The sequence below is a fragment of the Miniopterus schreibersii genome (assembly GCF_964146895.1).
Source record: "Miniopterus schreibersii genome assembly, chromosome: 13".
Lineage (NCBI taxonomy): Eukaryota > Metazoa > Chordata > Mammalia > Chiroptera > Miniopteridae > Miniopterus > Miniopterus schreibersii.
The window spans coordinates 41,882,328-41,900,482 of record NC_138113.1 but is presented as its reverse complement, the minus strand read 5'-3'; the positions used below and the strand labels follow the sequence as shown (position 1 = coordinate 41,900,482).

The 18,155-nt window shown below is 45.8% G+C and overlaps 1 protein-coding gene across 2 annotated transcripts in view; it reads left to right on the top strand.

The window, feature by feature from the left end:
* SLC4A5 (solute carrier family 4 member 5) overlaps window positions 1–18,155 on the top strand; it is an 81,684-nt gene that overhangs the window by 19,177 nt on the left and 44,352 nt on the right. For both annotated transcript variants that reach the window (XM_081156379.1, XM_081156378.1), the window contains one exon: window positions 4,628–4,757. In XM_081156379.1, coding sequence (XP_081012505.1) covers window positions 4,628–4,757 — 130 coding nt within the window. The remainder of the gene's footprint in view (window positions 1–4,627; window positions 4,758–18,155) is intronic.

Below are 18,155 nucleotides of genomic sequence, written 5' to 3'. Positions count from 1 at the left end.
CCAATTTTAAAAAAAATTAAGGTGCCCTGGCTGGTTCAGCTCAGTGGTTAGAGCGTCAGCCCACAGACTGAAGGATCTTGGGTTTGATCCCGGTACAGGGCACGTATCTGGGTTGCAGGCGCAATCCCAGGCCCCGGGTCGGGGCACGTGTGGGAGGCAATCGATGTGTTTGTCTCACATTGTTGTTTCTCTCTCTCCCCACCCCCCTTCTGAAAAGCAACGGAAAAAATATCCTCAGGCGAGGATTTAAAAAAAATTAAAGAAAAAGTAAGGTTATTTGTTCAATTGATAGTTTTTCTCCTATGAAGTTTCCTTAAACCTCCGATGTCTGCTAGCAAGTGCCAGCTATTAATAAGCCACAAAAAAGATGTAAGTTTAAAGAAATAGAAAAATTAATAAAATCTATTTAAATAAATGAGCTCTATTGAGCTATATACAGATACATTAATAGTACTTTCTGCTAATAAAATTATTTCTAATTCATAGACACAGTATTTTATGGTGCTGCCTGAAGAGCACCCTGCCTCCCAGGAGTCGGCTGTGGGGATACATTTGAAATGTTATAAAAGCAAACTCTGCTGTTACATAGGGGATGGGAATGGTTGGGGCAACCAGAAGCTGTGGGAGGGCAATAGGTGGCTATTGCAGTGACCGGAACAGGAGGTAGCAGGAACTTGAACCAAGACAGTGGTAGTGGGTGGGGGGAAAAGGGAGAGAGATAAAAATATTTAGGAAGCAATTGAAAGAAGTCAGTGTCTGATTGGACCTGGACAGTGAAAGAGAAGGAGGCTTCTGGAGTGATTCCAACGTTTTTTGACTGGATGGCTGGGTAGCCAGGGGTGCTATTAATTAAACAGAGAAGGGCAGGGTTGGGGTGTTGGAAGAAGGGATGCAGAGCTGTTTTTAATATGTTGAGGTTGACTTGAGAACTCCCAGATGGAGCAGTCCAGTTGGCAGGGGGAAATGCTCGATACAGGCAGGGCCTGGTGACATGGGTAATCTGGGGAAAATCATTTAACAGGGTCTGGGGAAGGATATCAAGAAGGCGTCCTCAAAGAGATAAGAAAGAATATCAAGAAAGTGCTGTAGTGTGAGAACCAAGAGAAGCATTTTGGTTTAGAGGGAGCAGTCAGCACCACTGATGTCCCAGAGAGACAAACCAGACCATAGCTTTACAGTGCTGTTGGCTTGATTGCTTTTATTAACTTATTGGTTTGAGGATAAGATAACAAGAGTGGTCTGAGGGTGGGGTGACTCTGGTACATAACATAAATGAGATTAGCAGGGTAATAGGGAGTAGTGGGGACTGTGGCAAATTAAAATGCATATGCCCAACAAAGGAAGGCAGCCATCACTCAGCTCTAGTTCATTGTTGCCAAGCAAGAATGCTGGCACGGTCATCAGAGCATCTAAATTTTCAAGAAAAGTCAGAAATAAGGATTTTTATATGAGATCTCACAGTTTTTTATGTTAGCAACAATTTCAAAAACTTTTATACTCTGTGAGGGCTGAATTAAACACATCTTTGAGCTGCCAATTTGAAATCTCTGTCTTAGTCAATGCCCTTAGTGTAGTGGAGCTGAACCAGTTATAACAGGTTGGGAACTGATTGGGTAAGGAGGAAGTGGGGACAGCAAGTGTAGACCATTTCTTCAAGAAGCTGGGGGAGCCCTGGCCGGTTTTCTAAGTGGTTAGAGCATCAATCTGTGGACTGAAGGGTCTTGGGTTCAATCCTGGTCAAGGGCACGTACCTTGGTTGCAGGCTTAACCCACGGCCCAAGCGCATATGAGAGGCAACCAATGGATGTGTCTCTCTCACATCAATGTTCTTCTCTCTCTCTCTCTCTCTCTCTCTCTCTCTCTCTCTCTCCCTTCCTCTCTATCTCAAATCAATAAATATATAAATTATATATGTGTGTGTGTATATATTTTTTTATTTTATTTTTAATTTTTAAAGAAACTGATGGAAAGGAAGGGAAAAAGAGACCATTAGAGTTTGGAAGGCAGGCAGGACCAGGGGAGGGTGTTCTAAGGTAGGAAGAGCTATTTATAGGCTAGAGAAAGAGGGTGGAGGGAGAGAAATTGAAGCTCTAAGTAAGGAAAGGCTAGCTGATGAAGTAAGGATTCAGCAGAAGGGAATGGATGGGGTCAGAGATTAAATTAGAGGTAGGACTGCCTAGCTGGTGTGACTCAGTGGTTGAGTGTCAACCTATGAACCAAGAGGTCACCAGTTCGATTCCTGGTCAGGGCACATGCCCAGGTTGTGGGCTTGATCTCCAGTAGGGGGCATGCAGGAGGAAGCCAATCAATGACTCTCATCATTGATGTTTCTATCTCTCCCTTCCTCTCTTTGAAATAAATAAAAACATATTTAAATAAGTTGGAGGTAGGACTCCTTTGTTCAAAGGTGGAGTGTAACAGTGGTTCAGAGGCAAGAAGTGATGGATTTTGTGCCTGGAGGCCTGTATTTTCTTGGTGAAGTCAGGTAGGAGATGGTTCAGGAGGCTTGAAATGAGAAGCAAAGGTTAGGAATGGCACTGAGGAATACTGGAAAGGTGCTGACAAGGATGCGTGGAAGGTGGCTGCACTTCTGAAACCTACTAGAGTGGAAACACTCCATTGGCATAGCTGGGTGGTTTTCTTCAGCAGGGCTCCAGAGCCTGGGTGCTGGATTGGTGGTGAAAGGGATTAGCACCTGCTGCATTCCCGGCCCTGTGTCATGTGTCTTACTCTCCTCATCTGATTTATTCCTCTCAGCAACTCTGTTCACTCAGATTTCACTCATGATTAAGTGGCAACTCTGAGGTTCACACCCATGGCTACCTGGATTGAAAGCACCCTGCCTCTACTATACCACTGTACCCCACTGCCTCTCCCTGTACCCCCAGGACACACCTGCAGAGATGAAGACTGGGCCAGTGAATTCTTGTCTGGGCATTTGCTGGCTGATTCTATTGGGAAGTCAAGGAGTAAGAGAATGGAAGGTGTGAAGAAAGAGTTGTTGAAATTATTGACCATTGGGAGTTCATGAAGAAATAAGTGTGCGCCAAAGGGAACTAAGGGGATGGAGGAGGTTTATAGGAAGGGAAGTCTTGGTGAAGCCCAGGAGACAGTCAGTGAGATATTGAAGTAGGGCAGAGACAGTGGAATCGATGAGGAGGGAATGTATTCTTGAAAACTTTCAGTATGTGAGTGGAGGTGAGAGAAAGAGGTGAGGTGAGGATGAGTCCCGGGTGTCTGGCCTGTGCAGTTGGGTGGACAGTTTTGCCTTTAACCAAGGCATTGAACTTCATGTCATTGTCTCTCTTGCACACCATGCTCTAGACACACTGACCACCACATTCCCACCTCTGGGTCTTGGAAACACTCTTCTTCCAGATATGCACAGCGACTCCTCCCATCTTTCACATCACAGTTCAAATACCCTCTCCTCAGAGAGGCCTTTCTTGACCATGCCCTCTAATGTAGCTCCCTGGTCACTTAATTTTCTTTCAGAACACTTATCACTACCTGAAATAATCATTTATGGATTTGTTTATTTGTTTATTGTCTGTCTCTGTCACTAGAACAGATGTTTAAGAGAGCAAGGACATGCGGGCTTTCTTCACAGCTGTTTCCAACACCTAGAACAATGCCTGGCATGTGGTACACGTTCATTAAATATTGAGAGAGCCCAGCCAGCGTGGCTCAGCGCTTGAACATCGACCTATGATCCAGGAGATCATTGTTCAATTCCTGGTCAGGGCACATGCCCAGGTTTCAGGCATGATCCCCAGCTGGGGAGAGGGGGGACATGCAGGAGGCAGCCCATCAATGACTCTCTCATCATTGATGTTTCTCTCTCCCTCTCCCTTCCTCTCTTTGAAATCAATAAAAATATATTTTTTAAAAATATTGAGAGGAAGGAAAGAAGGAAGGAAGGAAGGAAGGAAGGAAGGAAGGAAGGAAGGAAGGAAGGAAGGAAGGAAGGAAGGGAGGGAGGGAGGGAGGGAGGGAGGGAGGGAGGGAGGGAGGGAGGGAGGGAGGGAGGGAGGGAAAAGAGGAGAAGCATGCCTGGTCTACAACATTCAGTGTCAGAGGAATGTCAACTTTTGAGGTGCTGGAGACACATCTGGGAGGTGACGGTCGTGGGCAGTTGGAAAGCAGACCAGGAGCTCAGGGACAGGCTGTCATCCTGCCCATGGAGAAAGTTGGTCCAAGTGGCTCACTGGTGCAAACACCTTGTTTCACCCGGCTGATGGACCTTCAAGGCCAATGCTGGGAGTTGACCGGCTTGGGGCCCAGTGGGAAAGGGATCCCTCTGGGTTTGTTATGCTGAAGTTGGGTCACAGTTTTTCTCTCTTCGCTTTTCCATTCGGTTCCCTGTCCTTGTTGCTGCCCTGGTTTTGGACATTTTCCACCCTTCATTGTCCCTACAAGATCCTGGATTTTGAATGCAGATGAAATCCTTTCATCTCTGTTCTTCCCAAGAATATCTCACCCACATGCAACCTAGAAGCGGGACTTAGTTTTACTGAACTGGGAAACACATTTCCCTCCCACTTGGGTCCTGCTCCATTTCCACTGGCCTCGCAGCCCCCTGTCTCCCCCAGGGCACTCAGTGGACCCCGCTGTCCTTCACTTGCAGGGTCTCCAGCTGCTGAGCAGCTCCAGGACATCCTGGGGGAGGAAGATGACACTCCCAACCCCACCCTCTTCACAGAGATGGACACTCTACAGCACGATGGAGACCAGATGGAGTGGAAGGAGTCAGCCAGGTGAGGCGCAGCCCAGGTGGGAGGGAGAGGGGGGCTTCCCACTGTGGTCTGCCAGGGCCCAGGCTGAGCTGGCTCTCCTGGTGGGAGGACCACCGACCAGTGGCCTCACAACCTGAGTTCTGAAGGGCACTTCTCGGCCCCTTAAGACCTTCCTATCTGCCTTCCTTGGTATCCAGAACTGGGCTAGATGCTGAGGAGTAAACAGAAACTTATGACTTTGTCTTTATCCTCAAAGAAATGAAAATCCAAGTGGAAAGATAGACCAGACACCCATGAGACCATGAGGAAATAATACAAAGGCATATATTCTTTTGTGTCAAATGGTTCAAACTAAATGCTATAGGAGAAGGGAAAGTACCAAGCAGGCTGGGGTAGATAGGAGGGAGCGAATGTGTGCCAGAAAGAATGCGGGTGGTGTTGGGGCAGGACAAGCGGCGTGCAGCTTGTGTGGGCCGCAGAGAGCTGTGGCTATGGGGCAGTAGAAGGAACAGAGGAGCCAGAAGGCTGGAGGAGGGAACCTCGTGGTGAAGTCACGGGGGCCAAGGGAGGATTGGGGTAAGTAGTGCTGGCCATACCCTGGGGACTGAGTGACCTCTGAACTGGACTGGTCAGCAGGCCCAAATGCTACCAAGAGCCCAAGGAGAAGGAAGGATATGGTAGGAGGCAGCTGGAAGGGCTGGTGAGAGGGGGAGAGACCCTGGGAAGGAAGCTGAGAGGGTCTGGAAGACAGAGCATGCCAATGTTTCTCAACCTTTTTTTTTTATTAGCATCCCCCACCCCAAGGACATTTTAACTTAAGCTAACTTTATTAAATTAGAATTTACTTTACTTTATTTCTACCAAATTTCACCCTTTGGGGGCTGATACTGCCCTGGTTGAAAACGCATGAACCACCTGTGCCCAGGACTGGCTCCGCCTGGGGGCCACCATGATGCTCAGAGCCTGACAGCTGCCCCCAGCCATGACCTGGGTCCTTCTCTCCCCCACCAACGTCATTCACCTGGGTAGTTAGTTGCTCTTCAGAGCAAAGAGGAGCTGGTTTTGACATCCCCAAGCTCCAATCTCTCTGGAAGAAAGGCTGTCGGGAAGACTAGCAAGTCCTTGCAGGACTCGGGGAAGGAATAAATTCCTAGCCTCATGGCTGGGCCCAGTCTCCGTCTGGATGCCACTGAGCCTCTTCTCATTAGCCCCTTCAGTGAGCCCTTACTAGGTGCTAAGCAATTCATAGGCTCCTCTCATTCAAGCTGCACAAGGACGCTGAGAAGGAGGGAACCATTATTATCCCCATTTTACAGATGAAGATACTGAGGTTCAGAGGGGCAAATAGCTTGCAAGGGTCAGAGCATGCAGGTAGCTGAGTGTGGATTCCAGCCCAGGCCCGTCTGACTTCCCAGCCTGAGGACTTACGCACTTTGTCAGGCTCTCCTCATTTTGTCAGTCATCTCTCTCTCCTTCCTCCAAGTTCCAGGGACTCTTGATTTCCATGAGAGGACATAACGCTGGACATGGTTCCACCGAGGTGGGGACAGCCACAGAGCCTAGGGCATCTATCCAGGGCTGACAAGAAAGGGGAGGACATTTTAAATGACCAGGGCCTAGCCTGGGCTATTGTGGCTTAATGCCTGTGGGGGCTAGTGCCTCCCTGAGCAAGTGACTTTCTTGTCCAAGGGGACAACTAGAGAGAAGGAAAGTTGAGAATGGCCTTCTCAGAGGCCCAGTAGGGAGAGGGGACCTTCTCCCCACCGTGGGCAAGGTCTGCATCCAGAACCCCTTGGAGGGGAAGCCATGGGAGGAGAGGAGGCAGGGCCTCCCTACTAGGAGTCTCCTTTCTCTGTCCCAGCCTCCTTTAATCTCTCCAGCTGTCGCCATCTGGTTTCCAGCTAACTGTTGGAGGTTTGACCAGGAGGCTTCTACAGAGGTCAGAGGAAGGGTTTGCCCACTGACCCACAAGTCCACCTTGGCCGAGACAGTCATGCTGGGATTCCTTCAGGCAAACTGGAACGGTAGAGGTGCTTGAGGCCAGGCTTGTTTGAGATCTGTCACCTCTCACAAAAGAATGGGAAGCATTTTCCTCAGCTGACAGGCTGTAGAATCTCCTCAGGGAAGGGAGAGGTCTCAGAAGTTTCCTGAATTACAAAATTAGTCAATTGTAGTGGGTTCTGGGCTTCCTTGGAATCATAGGAGAAAGTGGTGGGGAGTGGGACCAACCCCTTACACAGACACTCAGGCCCTGGGAGGGTCTATACCCACCTCAAAGAGGATGGGGGAGGGGGCCCTTTAATAAAAATATTTAATTTGCTGCAGGAGTGTTTGCTTTATTGCGTTAGGAGATTAACAGAGTGAAAATCTCCAATCCGCAAGGAATTTTCCCCGGCAGTGCTGGGTCGGGGGTTATTAGTTTGGGGGATGTTTCAGGCCCTTGGAGAAGGAGTCGCCCGTGGATGGATTTAAATGGCTTTTTGAGCTCCTCTGAGCCTTGCCCCTCTGAGCATAATGGGGACTGTGTGTAGGCGTCATTTAGAAAGTGATCAATGCTGGTAGGTCAGGCTGTTCATGAGATAGATTTTTGTTAACTCTGTCTCTTTAGCTCTCCCGGGAGGGAAATGCAGTGGCTGGTGGTACTGACCTTGCCTGGAGGGAGGGCTGTGCCAGGTGGGGGGTGGGCGACCCTTCACTGCCAGCAAACAATTCACTGAGGATTCCTCCCAAGCCCCTGCGGGTACAAGGGAAGGAGAATGACCTGAGCTGGAACCGTCCAAAAGTGGAGGGCTCTTTGGGGTTACGCAAAAACACCCAGGGCCTAGAGCCTCCCAAGAGCTCTGAAAGCAAATTTCAAATCCAAGCTGCCTCTGGTCTCAATTCAGAGAGGACCAAAGGTATGAACTTGCCAGAAAGTTCTTATGAGACACACATGCTCTGAGAACATATGTGACCAGAAAAGAACAGAAAGGGAGAGGGGAGAAGGGGTCAGCTTAGTTGGGTCAAACCAGCTCGGGGCATTTTCAAAAGCCCTGAACGGTTCTCGGTGTGCAGGTGGGGATGCTGTCACTGAGCATGGACAAGAAAGCCTGAACTTTGTCGTCTCATCCTAAACTGCTCCTGCTCAAGCTCTTGTAGGTTACCCTCCTGGTATCATGCTCGTGGCCTGTGACAGGATGCACCCTGGCCCTCTGCTCTCACCACTCGCCTGGAGTCGCCCTTTTGAGACCAGAGCTGACCACTCCATGCGTAAAGCAGAGTAGGAAGCTGAGAGCTCTTAGCACAGAAGTCCACAAACCTCACCCATTCATTTAACTAACATTTACTAAGGGTTTCCTACCTGTAAGCCCTGAGCCAGATGCTGGAGATACACAAATAAACACAGCAGATGCCATCCCTGCTCTCAGTCTAACGAGGCACAGAAGTGAACAGCCGGGCGTTTGGTGATGGGGCTGCTCTGAAAGCACAGCACAGTGGCACCTAGCCAGACAAGAGGGTCAAGGAAGGTGTCCAGGAGGAAGAGGTGCTCACACTGAGACCTGAAGGCTGGGTCAAGGTGAGCCAGGAGAGGGGATGGGAGGGGAGGAGGCCCTGGAGCAGGGGAAGCAGACACACAGAGGGAGGGGCAGAAGTTTCCTGTGGTTGGACTGTAGAGCAGGGGTCTGGGGGTGGCAGTGGCAGATCCTGTGCAGGCCATGTTGTGGAGTTTGAACTTGATTCTGAGGCTTCAGAGGACCACTGAGGGGTTTGGGGAGGAAAGGGACAGGATTGTTTGTTTGAAAGAGGTCACTCAGGCGAGAACGGGCCGGTTGGAAGGCTGGTCAGGTGAGAGATGATAAAATCCTGAACCAAGATGTTGGCAGTGGGACTAAAGAAAAGGGGTGGATTGTAGACATATTTTTTGAGCATTAATTTAATATTACATATATATATACACACACACATATATACACACATATATATACATATATATATCCTTTTAAATACTTTCTTTTTAGAGCAGTTTTAGCAGCAAAATTGAGCAGAAGGTACAGATTTCCCATATGCCTCCCAGCCCTGCCCATGCGTAGTGTCCCCCACTAACATCCTCCTTGAGGGGGGCACATTTGTTACTACTGGCGAACCTACATTGACACATCCTTATCACCCAAAGTCCACAGCCTCCATCAGGGCTGCTCTTGGTGTTGTGCCTTCTATGGGTTGGGACATATGTATCTACCATTATAGATCACACAGAGTAGCCTCGCTGCCCTAAAAGCTCCTGTGCTCTGCCTATTCGTTCCTCTCTCCTCCCTAATCCTTAATCTTTTTCACTGAATTTGAGACGTGTCTTAACAGGTAGAACTGACAGGATTTCATGGCATATGGCTTGTGGGGGAGAAGGAGAGTCAGGGAGATACCAGGTTTCGAGTTTGAGCAAGTGGGTAACTCATGGTAGCAATTTAGGAAGCTCAAGAGCAGCAGTAAGGTTTTGTAGTGTTGGGAATTTTGCTTTGTTTGGGGGGAGGTTGATGATGGGTTCCATTTTGGACATGTTATGTTTGGGGACACTCCAAGTGGAGATGTCTAGCAGGTCGCCGTGTAGACATAGAGGTCTGGAGTTCAGCACCTAGGGAGTATCTGATGGTTCCTCAGACAACTCTAGGAAAATTCTTCATTGACCCACAAGAGAATTCACACTGACCTTTGGTTTCTGCTGAAAAATTCAGGTCCCTGATAGGACTCAATGGGAAGCTAAATAGCTTTGCTAGATAATGGGGGGAAATGCACATTCATATTACTTTTAAGAAATGAATCTGAGTCACAAAATTTATTACCAATAGGCCTTAAGCAGAAAGCGAAAACACCATGTCGTGCGTGACGCTTTGTAATACATGGGTGTCAACTCCTAGGGTGATGGGCGATGGAGTGGGGATGCGAGAGTTACAGAATAAAGTCAGTGAGGCCTCATAGATAAAAAAAATCAGTACAGTGGGAGTGTACTTCACAAATCTTAGGTGAGCAAACTTAACTTCATCTAAGAAACAAATTCACACAAATATAAGTTTTAGATGCAACATAACCCTAATGTTAAAGGTTGTATTCTATAGGAGATTAAATTTTTTAAAAAATCTTTAAAATTAGGATTTTCTAAGGGGAATTTTGGAAAACAAATTAACCAGGCCATAATTTAATGTAATGATATGGAAAATAAGTACAGAAAGGAAGGACCTTCACTCCAGTCACAACATTTTTCTATATTCTCCAGATTTTACTCATATCTAACCTCACATATGGCCTGTTCCTTGTGTTGTCTTCTCAAAAGCCTGTGTCTTCTTTTTAGAGAGCACTGGTGTCTGATTCTCGGGCCCCTGTAATTCCAATGCCACTGGTCTGGGGTCAGCCTGGGTGTCGGAATTTGTTGAAAGCTCCCGGGTGATCCTTAGGCAGCTAAGGTTGAGAGCTGCCGAGGCATGTGCTGGCCAGGGAGGCTCAGTGTGGGTTATAATTTCAGTCTCCATCTGAGGATGGAGCTGGATTTCAGCCTTCTTAGTCTTCGGCCCTTTTCTATACCCTCCTTTAAACAGAACCGCCCTCTGCTTCTCACAGCCCGTGGTTTGAGCGTTGGCAGGCCCTGGCTACCTATCCCTGGGGGCTTGCCCTGTACGCTTTCCATAGCTCCTGGTATTAACTGAACGGCAGCTTCCTCGAATCCTTTCTGGGACCAAGTTACTAGTCGCAGGAAAGGCCTCAGCTCTGGACCCCCTTCAAGTGGCAAGAACTGCTTCCTGTGACGCGTGACTCTTCGAGGTTCTGTTGAGCTCCACCCCAGCTGGGAGAGGGCAGCCTGAGAGTCCTTTCCAGTCTGGAGATTTTCTTTCCGCTTGACCTGCTTCTCCAACTCTAATTCCCTGCCTTTTGAAGCCAACCGCAGCATAAAGGTCACTTTGCAATGAGTTGCTTGGGATTACAAAATAACCACCACTCAGGCTTCTAAGAGTTTAAACCTGGCTTTGGTCAGAGGCCTTCTAAAGAGCCCATTTCTTTATTCATTCTGAAAAGGGGTAAAACATTTTATTATGGAAAGTTCAAATTTATACAAACGTAATATGTAATAGAATGAACCCCCATGTACCCAGCACCCAGAGTCAATGGTTACTGGCTAACTCATGGGCAGTCGGGGTCTCTCTTCCCACCCACTACCCTGGACCCACACACCGGACTCTGCTGACACAAACCCCAGACACCATGTCATTCCACTTGTAAATATTTCTATATGGATCTCTAAAAGATAAGGCCTCTTTCTTTTTCAATTATTTTTTATTTAGTAAATGTACTTAACAAAAAGAGAGCCCAACAACTGTGGGCTCTTGACTATTTTTAAGTGTATATTTTAGTGGTATTAAATATGCTCATAATGTTGTGTAACCGTCACCACCCATCTCCATAGAGCTCTTCACCTTATAAACTAAAACTCTGTATCCATTAAACACTAACTCCCCTGCCCCTTTCCTACAGCCCCTGGAAACTACCATTCTACTTTCTGTCCCTATGATTTTGACAAATCTAAATGTCCCATGTAAGTGGAATCATACAGTATTTGTCTTTCACGACTGGCTTATTTCACTTTATATAATGTCCTCAAGGTTCATCCATGTTGTAGCATATATCAGAATTTCCTTCCTTTTTAAGACTCAGTAGTATTCCACTGAACATATGTACCACATTTTGCTTATCTAGTCATCCACTGGGGGACACGTGGGTGGCTTCCACATTTTAGCCATTGTGAATCAGGCTGCTATGAACATGATGTACAAATATCTCTTCAAGACCCTGTTTCCAATTCTTTTGGGTAAAGGCCTCTTTCTTTTTATCATAATCACAACAGCACTGTCACATCTTTTTTAAAAATGACAGTAATTCCTTATTTTCATCAAATTATCCAGGCAGTATTCATGTTTCCCAGATTATCTCATATTTTTTTAATATATGATTGGTCCCCACATTGGGTTTGGGAGATATGCCTCTTCGGTTAGTTATTTTTCATCTACAGCTTCCTCTTCTTTATTGTCCCCTTGCAGTTGTTACTGCTAAAGAAACTGCGTCATTTGTCCTGTACAGTTTTCCACATTCTGGATTTTGTTCATTGCGTCCCTGTGGTGGCGTTTAACTGACTCCTCTGCCCTGTATTTCCTCTAGAGTGATGGTTGGGTCCAGGCTTCTCTGATTCCCGTCTGACGTTTTCACAAGACTGTTTCATAGGCAGTGGTGCCTGCTTCCGTCCGTGGGCGGCTCCTACCCAGCCGATCTTCGTGTGTGTGCCTGTGATGTTGACCGTGGTCTTGACTATGACCATCACTGCTTAGATCATTGAGCATTTTAAATCACACTTAAACCGCACAGTTGTTGGGCTCTCTTTTTCTCAGTCATTTCCTCAGAGCCAGACCTCACCCAAAGTGATCAGTGAGGCCTTGCTACCCTCCTGCAGGAGGGCACAAGCATTTAATGAGGTCTGCTCGGGGCAGGGGACTCTATGGGACAGCAGAGAAGGAACAGTCCCTGTCCTCAAGTAGCTTGATGTCTATCTGGGGAAGCAAGTACAGATGCCCCTCAACTTACCATGGGGTTAAGTCCCAATAAATCCATCATAAACTGAGAATATTGTAAGTGGGAAGTTCATTTAACACATCTAACCTGCAGAGCATCACGGCTGAGCCTACCTACCCTAATGTGCTGAGAACGCTACACGCCTGCAGCTGGGCAGTTTCCTTAGTGTCATCTCAAGAGCACGTGCCTTCCTCTTCTCACCAGAAGCAGACACACAGATGGGCACTTGGTGGACATGATGGGCTGTGAAAACACAAAACACAATATCCAAAGGATGCTGGCAACACAGTACACAGTAAACTGGTTGTTTACCCTGGCGACCGCATGACTCGGTGGGAGCCGAGGCTCGCTGCTCCCCGTATCGTGAGAGCATTGACGGGGGAGCATCACCAGCCTGGGAAAACGGCAAAACTAAAAATTCCAAGTATGGTTTCTAGTGAATGCCTATCACTTTCACATCATTGTGAAATTTAAAAATTGAAAATCGAACTATTGTAAGCCAGGGACCATCTGTATGTACCAAACAATGGGAAAACACAATTGACTACAATTGTGATCATAGCCTCTGGGCCCCAGAAGTCAGGGATTTTACCTAGAATAGCCCATAGCAGAGGTGCCTGGGGCCCATCCAGATATTCTGATATAAACTGATCTATGATATGACCTAGACTTAGAGACTTTAAAAGCATTTTAGGTATGTTTGTGTGCAACCAAGTTTAAGAATCATCGTCCCAGGATAATGGTTCTTTATTATTATTATTTGTTAATCCTCCAGATATGCTTTTATTGATTTGAGAGAGAGAGAGAAACATTGATGTGAGAGAGAAACATTGATCGGTTGCCTCTTATATGTGCCCCGGCCAGGGATCAAACACACAGCCTAGGTATGTGCCCTGACTGGGAATCAAACCTGTCACCTTTTGGTGTGCTCCAACCAACTGAGCCACTCGGCCAGGGTCCAGGATAGTGGTTCTTAAAGTGTGGTCCCTGGAGCAGCAGCAGCAGCACCTGGGAACTTGCTAGAAATGTCTACATTCTCGACACTCTCTCCCCTTCACTCCAGACCTATAAAATCAGAAACTCTGGGGTGGGGTCCAGTAATCTGTATTTTCACAAGACTTTCAGTGATACTGTTGCGTGCTTAAGAGTCAAAACCCTGTCCCAGGTGTTTGTTATAGGAGAACTAAGAAGGATAACTGGGAGAGACTTTTAGAGGAAGTGACACTCTTGCTAGGTGATGGAGAAAGAAGGGATTGGATCTGGAAAACAAAGAAGAGAGAGGACGTTCTACTGTATAGACCTATGATCCTCAAAGGTGACCTGCCGATCAGGAGCATCAACACGCCTGGGTGCTTGTTAGAAATGCAGAATCTCGGACCCATCCCGGGCCTGCTAAATCAGAATATGCAGTTTAACAAGACCCCCAGGTGATCTGTATGCACATTAAGAAACGAAAGCATAGCATGGCCACACTAGGAAAGAGGCTCTGGATTTCCACTTCCTCTCTTTCACCCAGTGGTGTCAGAGCCATTCTAAGGGAAAGGGGCCATGTCCCCTCCTGTGTAAAGAGAATGAGACACATGTGCACCGAGCGGCCTGCCTGCATTGGGATCCCAGGCAGGTCCAACTATCCCTGGTCACACTGCTCTATATGAATTACAGAGAATGGGTTCCTCAACCCCAGCGCACAAATAGACTAGGAGCTTCCATGGCCAGGCCCCCCTCCGGACGGGCCAACCATCCAGGCATCAGTATTTTTAAAATCCCTCCAGGAAATTCTAACAGGCAGCCAGAGTTGAAAATCACTGTTGCAGGTCTTGGGTCCTCTGTGTTTCCATGTTCCACTCAACGTGAAAGTGAGCTCTGTTTCTAGCTATAGCCATTAAAAACACAAAATTGACATTCTCTGGAACTAAATAAAACCACTGCTTACCCTCCTTTTCAAACTAGAGAATAAAATTTTGGTTTTAGAAAAAAGAAAAAGAACCCCCCCCCCAATTGAGTTGCAGGTCACAGGCTTGCTGTTTCAACATCTTGATTCCCAAAATAGTTGCAAGGAGAACTGGAGAGGTGTTCCTAGTGAACTTCTCAAGTATTTTTGAAGTTGTCACGTGAATTTTTGGAAATCAGGTTAGAGATGCCAGCAGCAGAAATCTAGTTCTGGCATCACCCTGAGCATGGGAGTAGGTAACTTGCTTTTCTGCGGAGTGCTCGGGTGGGTTGGTTTTCTTGTCTGTTTGTGTGTAGAGCTAATTTTTGTAGGTGCCTAACACAGTATAAATAGTTGAAGTCCTGGCAGACGGAGAGGACCGACTGTCCTTGCTATCTGAAGTCAACAGAGGATGTTTCCAAGAGGAGGCGCTCTCACCCCTCCTTCCAGGTGGAGGTGCGTTTGGGCAGACAGGAAGCTGAAGGGGATGTCACGGAGACAGCTGCCCGGGGCTTGTCCTTCATCTCTTCCTTGAAAACCCTTATGTTATTATAGCTTTTAGAAGAACTTTGTATTGGTATCATACAACCTTGGATCTACCACCATTTAAATGGTGTTTCCCCAAATAGATCTCCCCATTTAAAAAGCCAGCGACACTTGGGTGAGTCTCCGAGGCAAGCATTTGTGTGGTCCCAGCTCCAGCCCTTGGTGTTTTAGGTCTTCACCTGCAAGGTCTCCTCTGATCAAACCTCCCCATCCTGTGTCCATTCAAGCCCCCAAGGCCCTGCCAGGTGCCCTATTAACTGATCTCAAATAAAGGTATTGAATCAGGATGTTAAACATTAATGATGCAAAGTACTCACACAATTGTGTAAAGAGGGAATCTGGGAAAGGAAACGAGGTTCAACCCCACTAGTATCCAAAAGAATGCAAATGTGATGTGATTTTTCAGTTACCAGCTGAACGAAGGTAAAAAAAGAATGGAAACACTAGAGTTGGAGAGACTTCAGAGAAGTGTGAGGTCGCCTGGGCGCTGGTGGAAGTGTAAATAGCCACAATTTCTGGAGAACAATTTGGCAATGTATGCCATACACTTAGAAATGTGCCGACATAACAATTTCACCCCTGAGAGTGGATCCTAAGGAAATTATTGGGAAGGGGCCAAGGGTACTCAAATCAGCTTTGTTTATAATGCAGAATAATTAGAAATATCTAAATAAATGCTCACCAAGTGAGGATAATTCATATCAATTATGGTCCTTTCATACAATGGAATACTAAAGAGCCTTTAAAATGATATGAATTTAATAAGCATGACAGCATGTCCATTAGATAGTATGCTCTATGGTGTCAATAATGTAAAATTGGTTGTGCACAAGTGTGCACATGTGCCTTCATGCACACAGCGATCTACAACGGTAGTCATCGAAATATCAACCATGGTGTCTTCTGGTTGGGAGAGCTTTGAATGCCTTTAACTTCTTATTTTCGTTGTTTCTAAAATTATGAAAGCAATATTCTTTGCTTTTACAGTCATTGCTAACACTAACAGTGTGCAGTATGTGCCAGGCACTACTCTAATTGCCATCTACTATTATTATTCCTGAGAAAACAAAGGTAATGAGAGATTAAGTAACTTGCCCATGGTCCACAGCTGGTAAATAATGGAGCTGGGGTTCAAAACTGGTCATCTAACTCCACAGGCTCTAATTAACCGGAGTAGAGTGAAAATCTCTGCAATCCTCCCCCACCAGCAAACCCAGTCCTAGCCTCAGCAGTAACCATTGTTAACCATTTGTCAGATAGCCTTCCAAAATTTCTGCTGAAATTTCTTCCAAAGTTTGTCCTTCCAAAATTTTCAGGTACACGAGCACAAACACAGGGTGGTATTGTCTCTCCTGTTAGTATGCAGAGTTCATCCTCAGACTTTCACCCCCTAAGGGGTATTTTGTAGCATGGACATAGGGCATGGATGTGACCATGACTCTACTAAAAACTGGTGATTTCCAGCTCTTCACCCTTGCAGGCCAAGCAGTAGTAAACATCCTGGTATACATATTACTGTGTGCAGATGTGTACTGATATTCCTGTGATAATCTCCCAGAAATGGAACCACTGGGTCAAAAACTGCACACTAAATGGTGAAAGAGGCTGCCTGATTCCTGGCACCAAGAAGGCTGTGCAGCCAGTGTAAACATACTACATATAGTGTATACATATACACAGTATATGCACACATACATACTCTCTCTATATATATATATCCATATGCTATATCCATATGTGCAGTATATAATACATACCTACAGTGTAATGCATACATACACACACTACATACATACATATGCTATATACATACATATGCTATATACATACATACATACACTGTGTATATCCATATACTATTTACATACATCCAGTAATTGAGTGCTCACCTCCCACCCCCTATTTTCAGCAGCACAGGAAGATGTTAGTCTTTTTAATTTTTGCCAATATGAGAAGTTAAAGATTATTTCATTTGCCACAATTTAAATGTCCTCGATTACCAGTAACCTTGAGCATCTTTTCATGTTTATTGGCCATTTTTATTCCTTTTACAACTGCTCACTTCTCAGTTGTGTCATTTGTGGTTTTCTCATTGATGGGAAGGAGCTTTGTTCTATTATAAATATCAGTCCTTTCATGCCCTGTTCGCTGCCAGTATTTTCCCAGTATGTTGTATTTCTTTGATCTTCATTTGTCTCATTTGGTTATATAGAAGTTTTAACTGAGTTTATTTTTAGGTAGCAAAATCTGTTCATTTTTTTATGGTTTTATATTTTGTTAAGAAAGTCTTTCCCCACACCAAGAACATAAGAATACTCTCCTGTGTTCTCTTCCAGTATATTTACATTTTTGTTTATAGATTTAAAATTATTTATTTATTTATTTAAATTGTGGTAAAATATACATAACATAAACTTTCACATTGTAACCATCCGCCGGTTCACAGTTCAGCGGGAAGAAGTACATCGCATTGCTGTGTAACCGTCGCCGCCATCCATCTCCAGAACTCTTTTCATCTTGCAGTACTGAACCCCTGTACCCATTAAACAGGACCCCCCTCCCCCCTTGCTTCAGCCCCTGGCATCCGCCATTCTACTTTCTCTATGAATTTGACCACTCTAGGTCCCTCATGCAGGTGGAATCGGACAGTATTTGTCTTTTATGACTGGCTGGCTTATTTCAGCCAGCACAGTGTCTTCAAGTTTCATCTGGGCTGTAGCATGTACCAGAATTTCCTTCCTTTTTAAAGCTCAGTAATACTCCATTATAGATTTATTTTTATGTTTAGACTTTAATCCATGTGGTATTTAATATTGTGTTTGGTGAGAAATAGGTGAGAATATAAATATAAATAACTTTAAAAATGTATAAATAATAAATATAAATAAAAGAATTAAGATAAAAAAAATATATAAATATAAATAACTTTTTTATTTTTAGGTAGATCATCTTTTAAACAGCTCCTCCATCAAAACCCACATGCCTACGGGGGTCCAGGTCTGTTTCTGGACTCTTGTCCCTTTGTATCTGGACTGGAACCACATTGTTTTAATGACTGAAGCTTTTCAGCAAGTTTTATATCTACTAGAAACATGTCCACCTCCATTCTTCTCCCTTTTCAGACATTACCTTTTTCAAAGAAATTTTAGAATTAGATAGTCATGCTCCACAAATACTCCCTTGGGATTTCGATTGGAATAGCTTGAAGCTCCCCATAACTTGGGGCTGACAGTTTTCAAAGCTGAGCTACCTGACTTGCTCTCTGGGCAGCTCTCCAGACGGTCAGGTGCTGCCCCCTGCAGGAAGGTGCAGGCAGGTGCTACCTCCCTACGGCCTTCCCACTCGGCCTGCTCCAC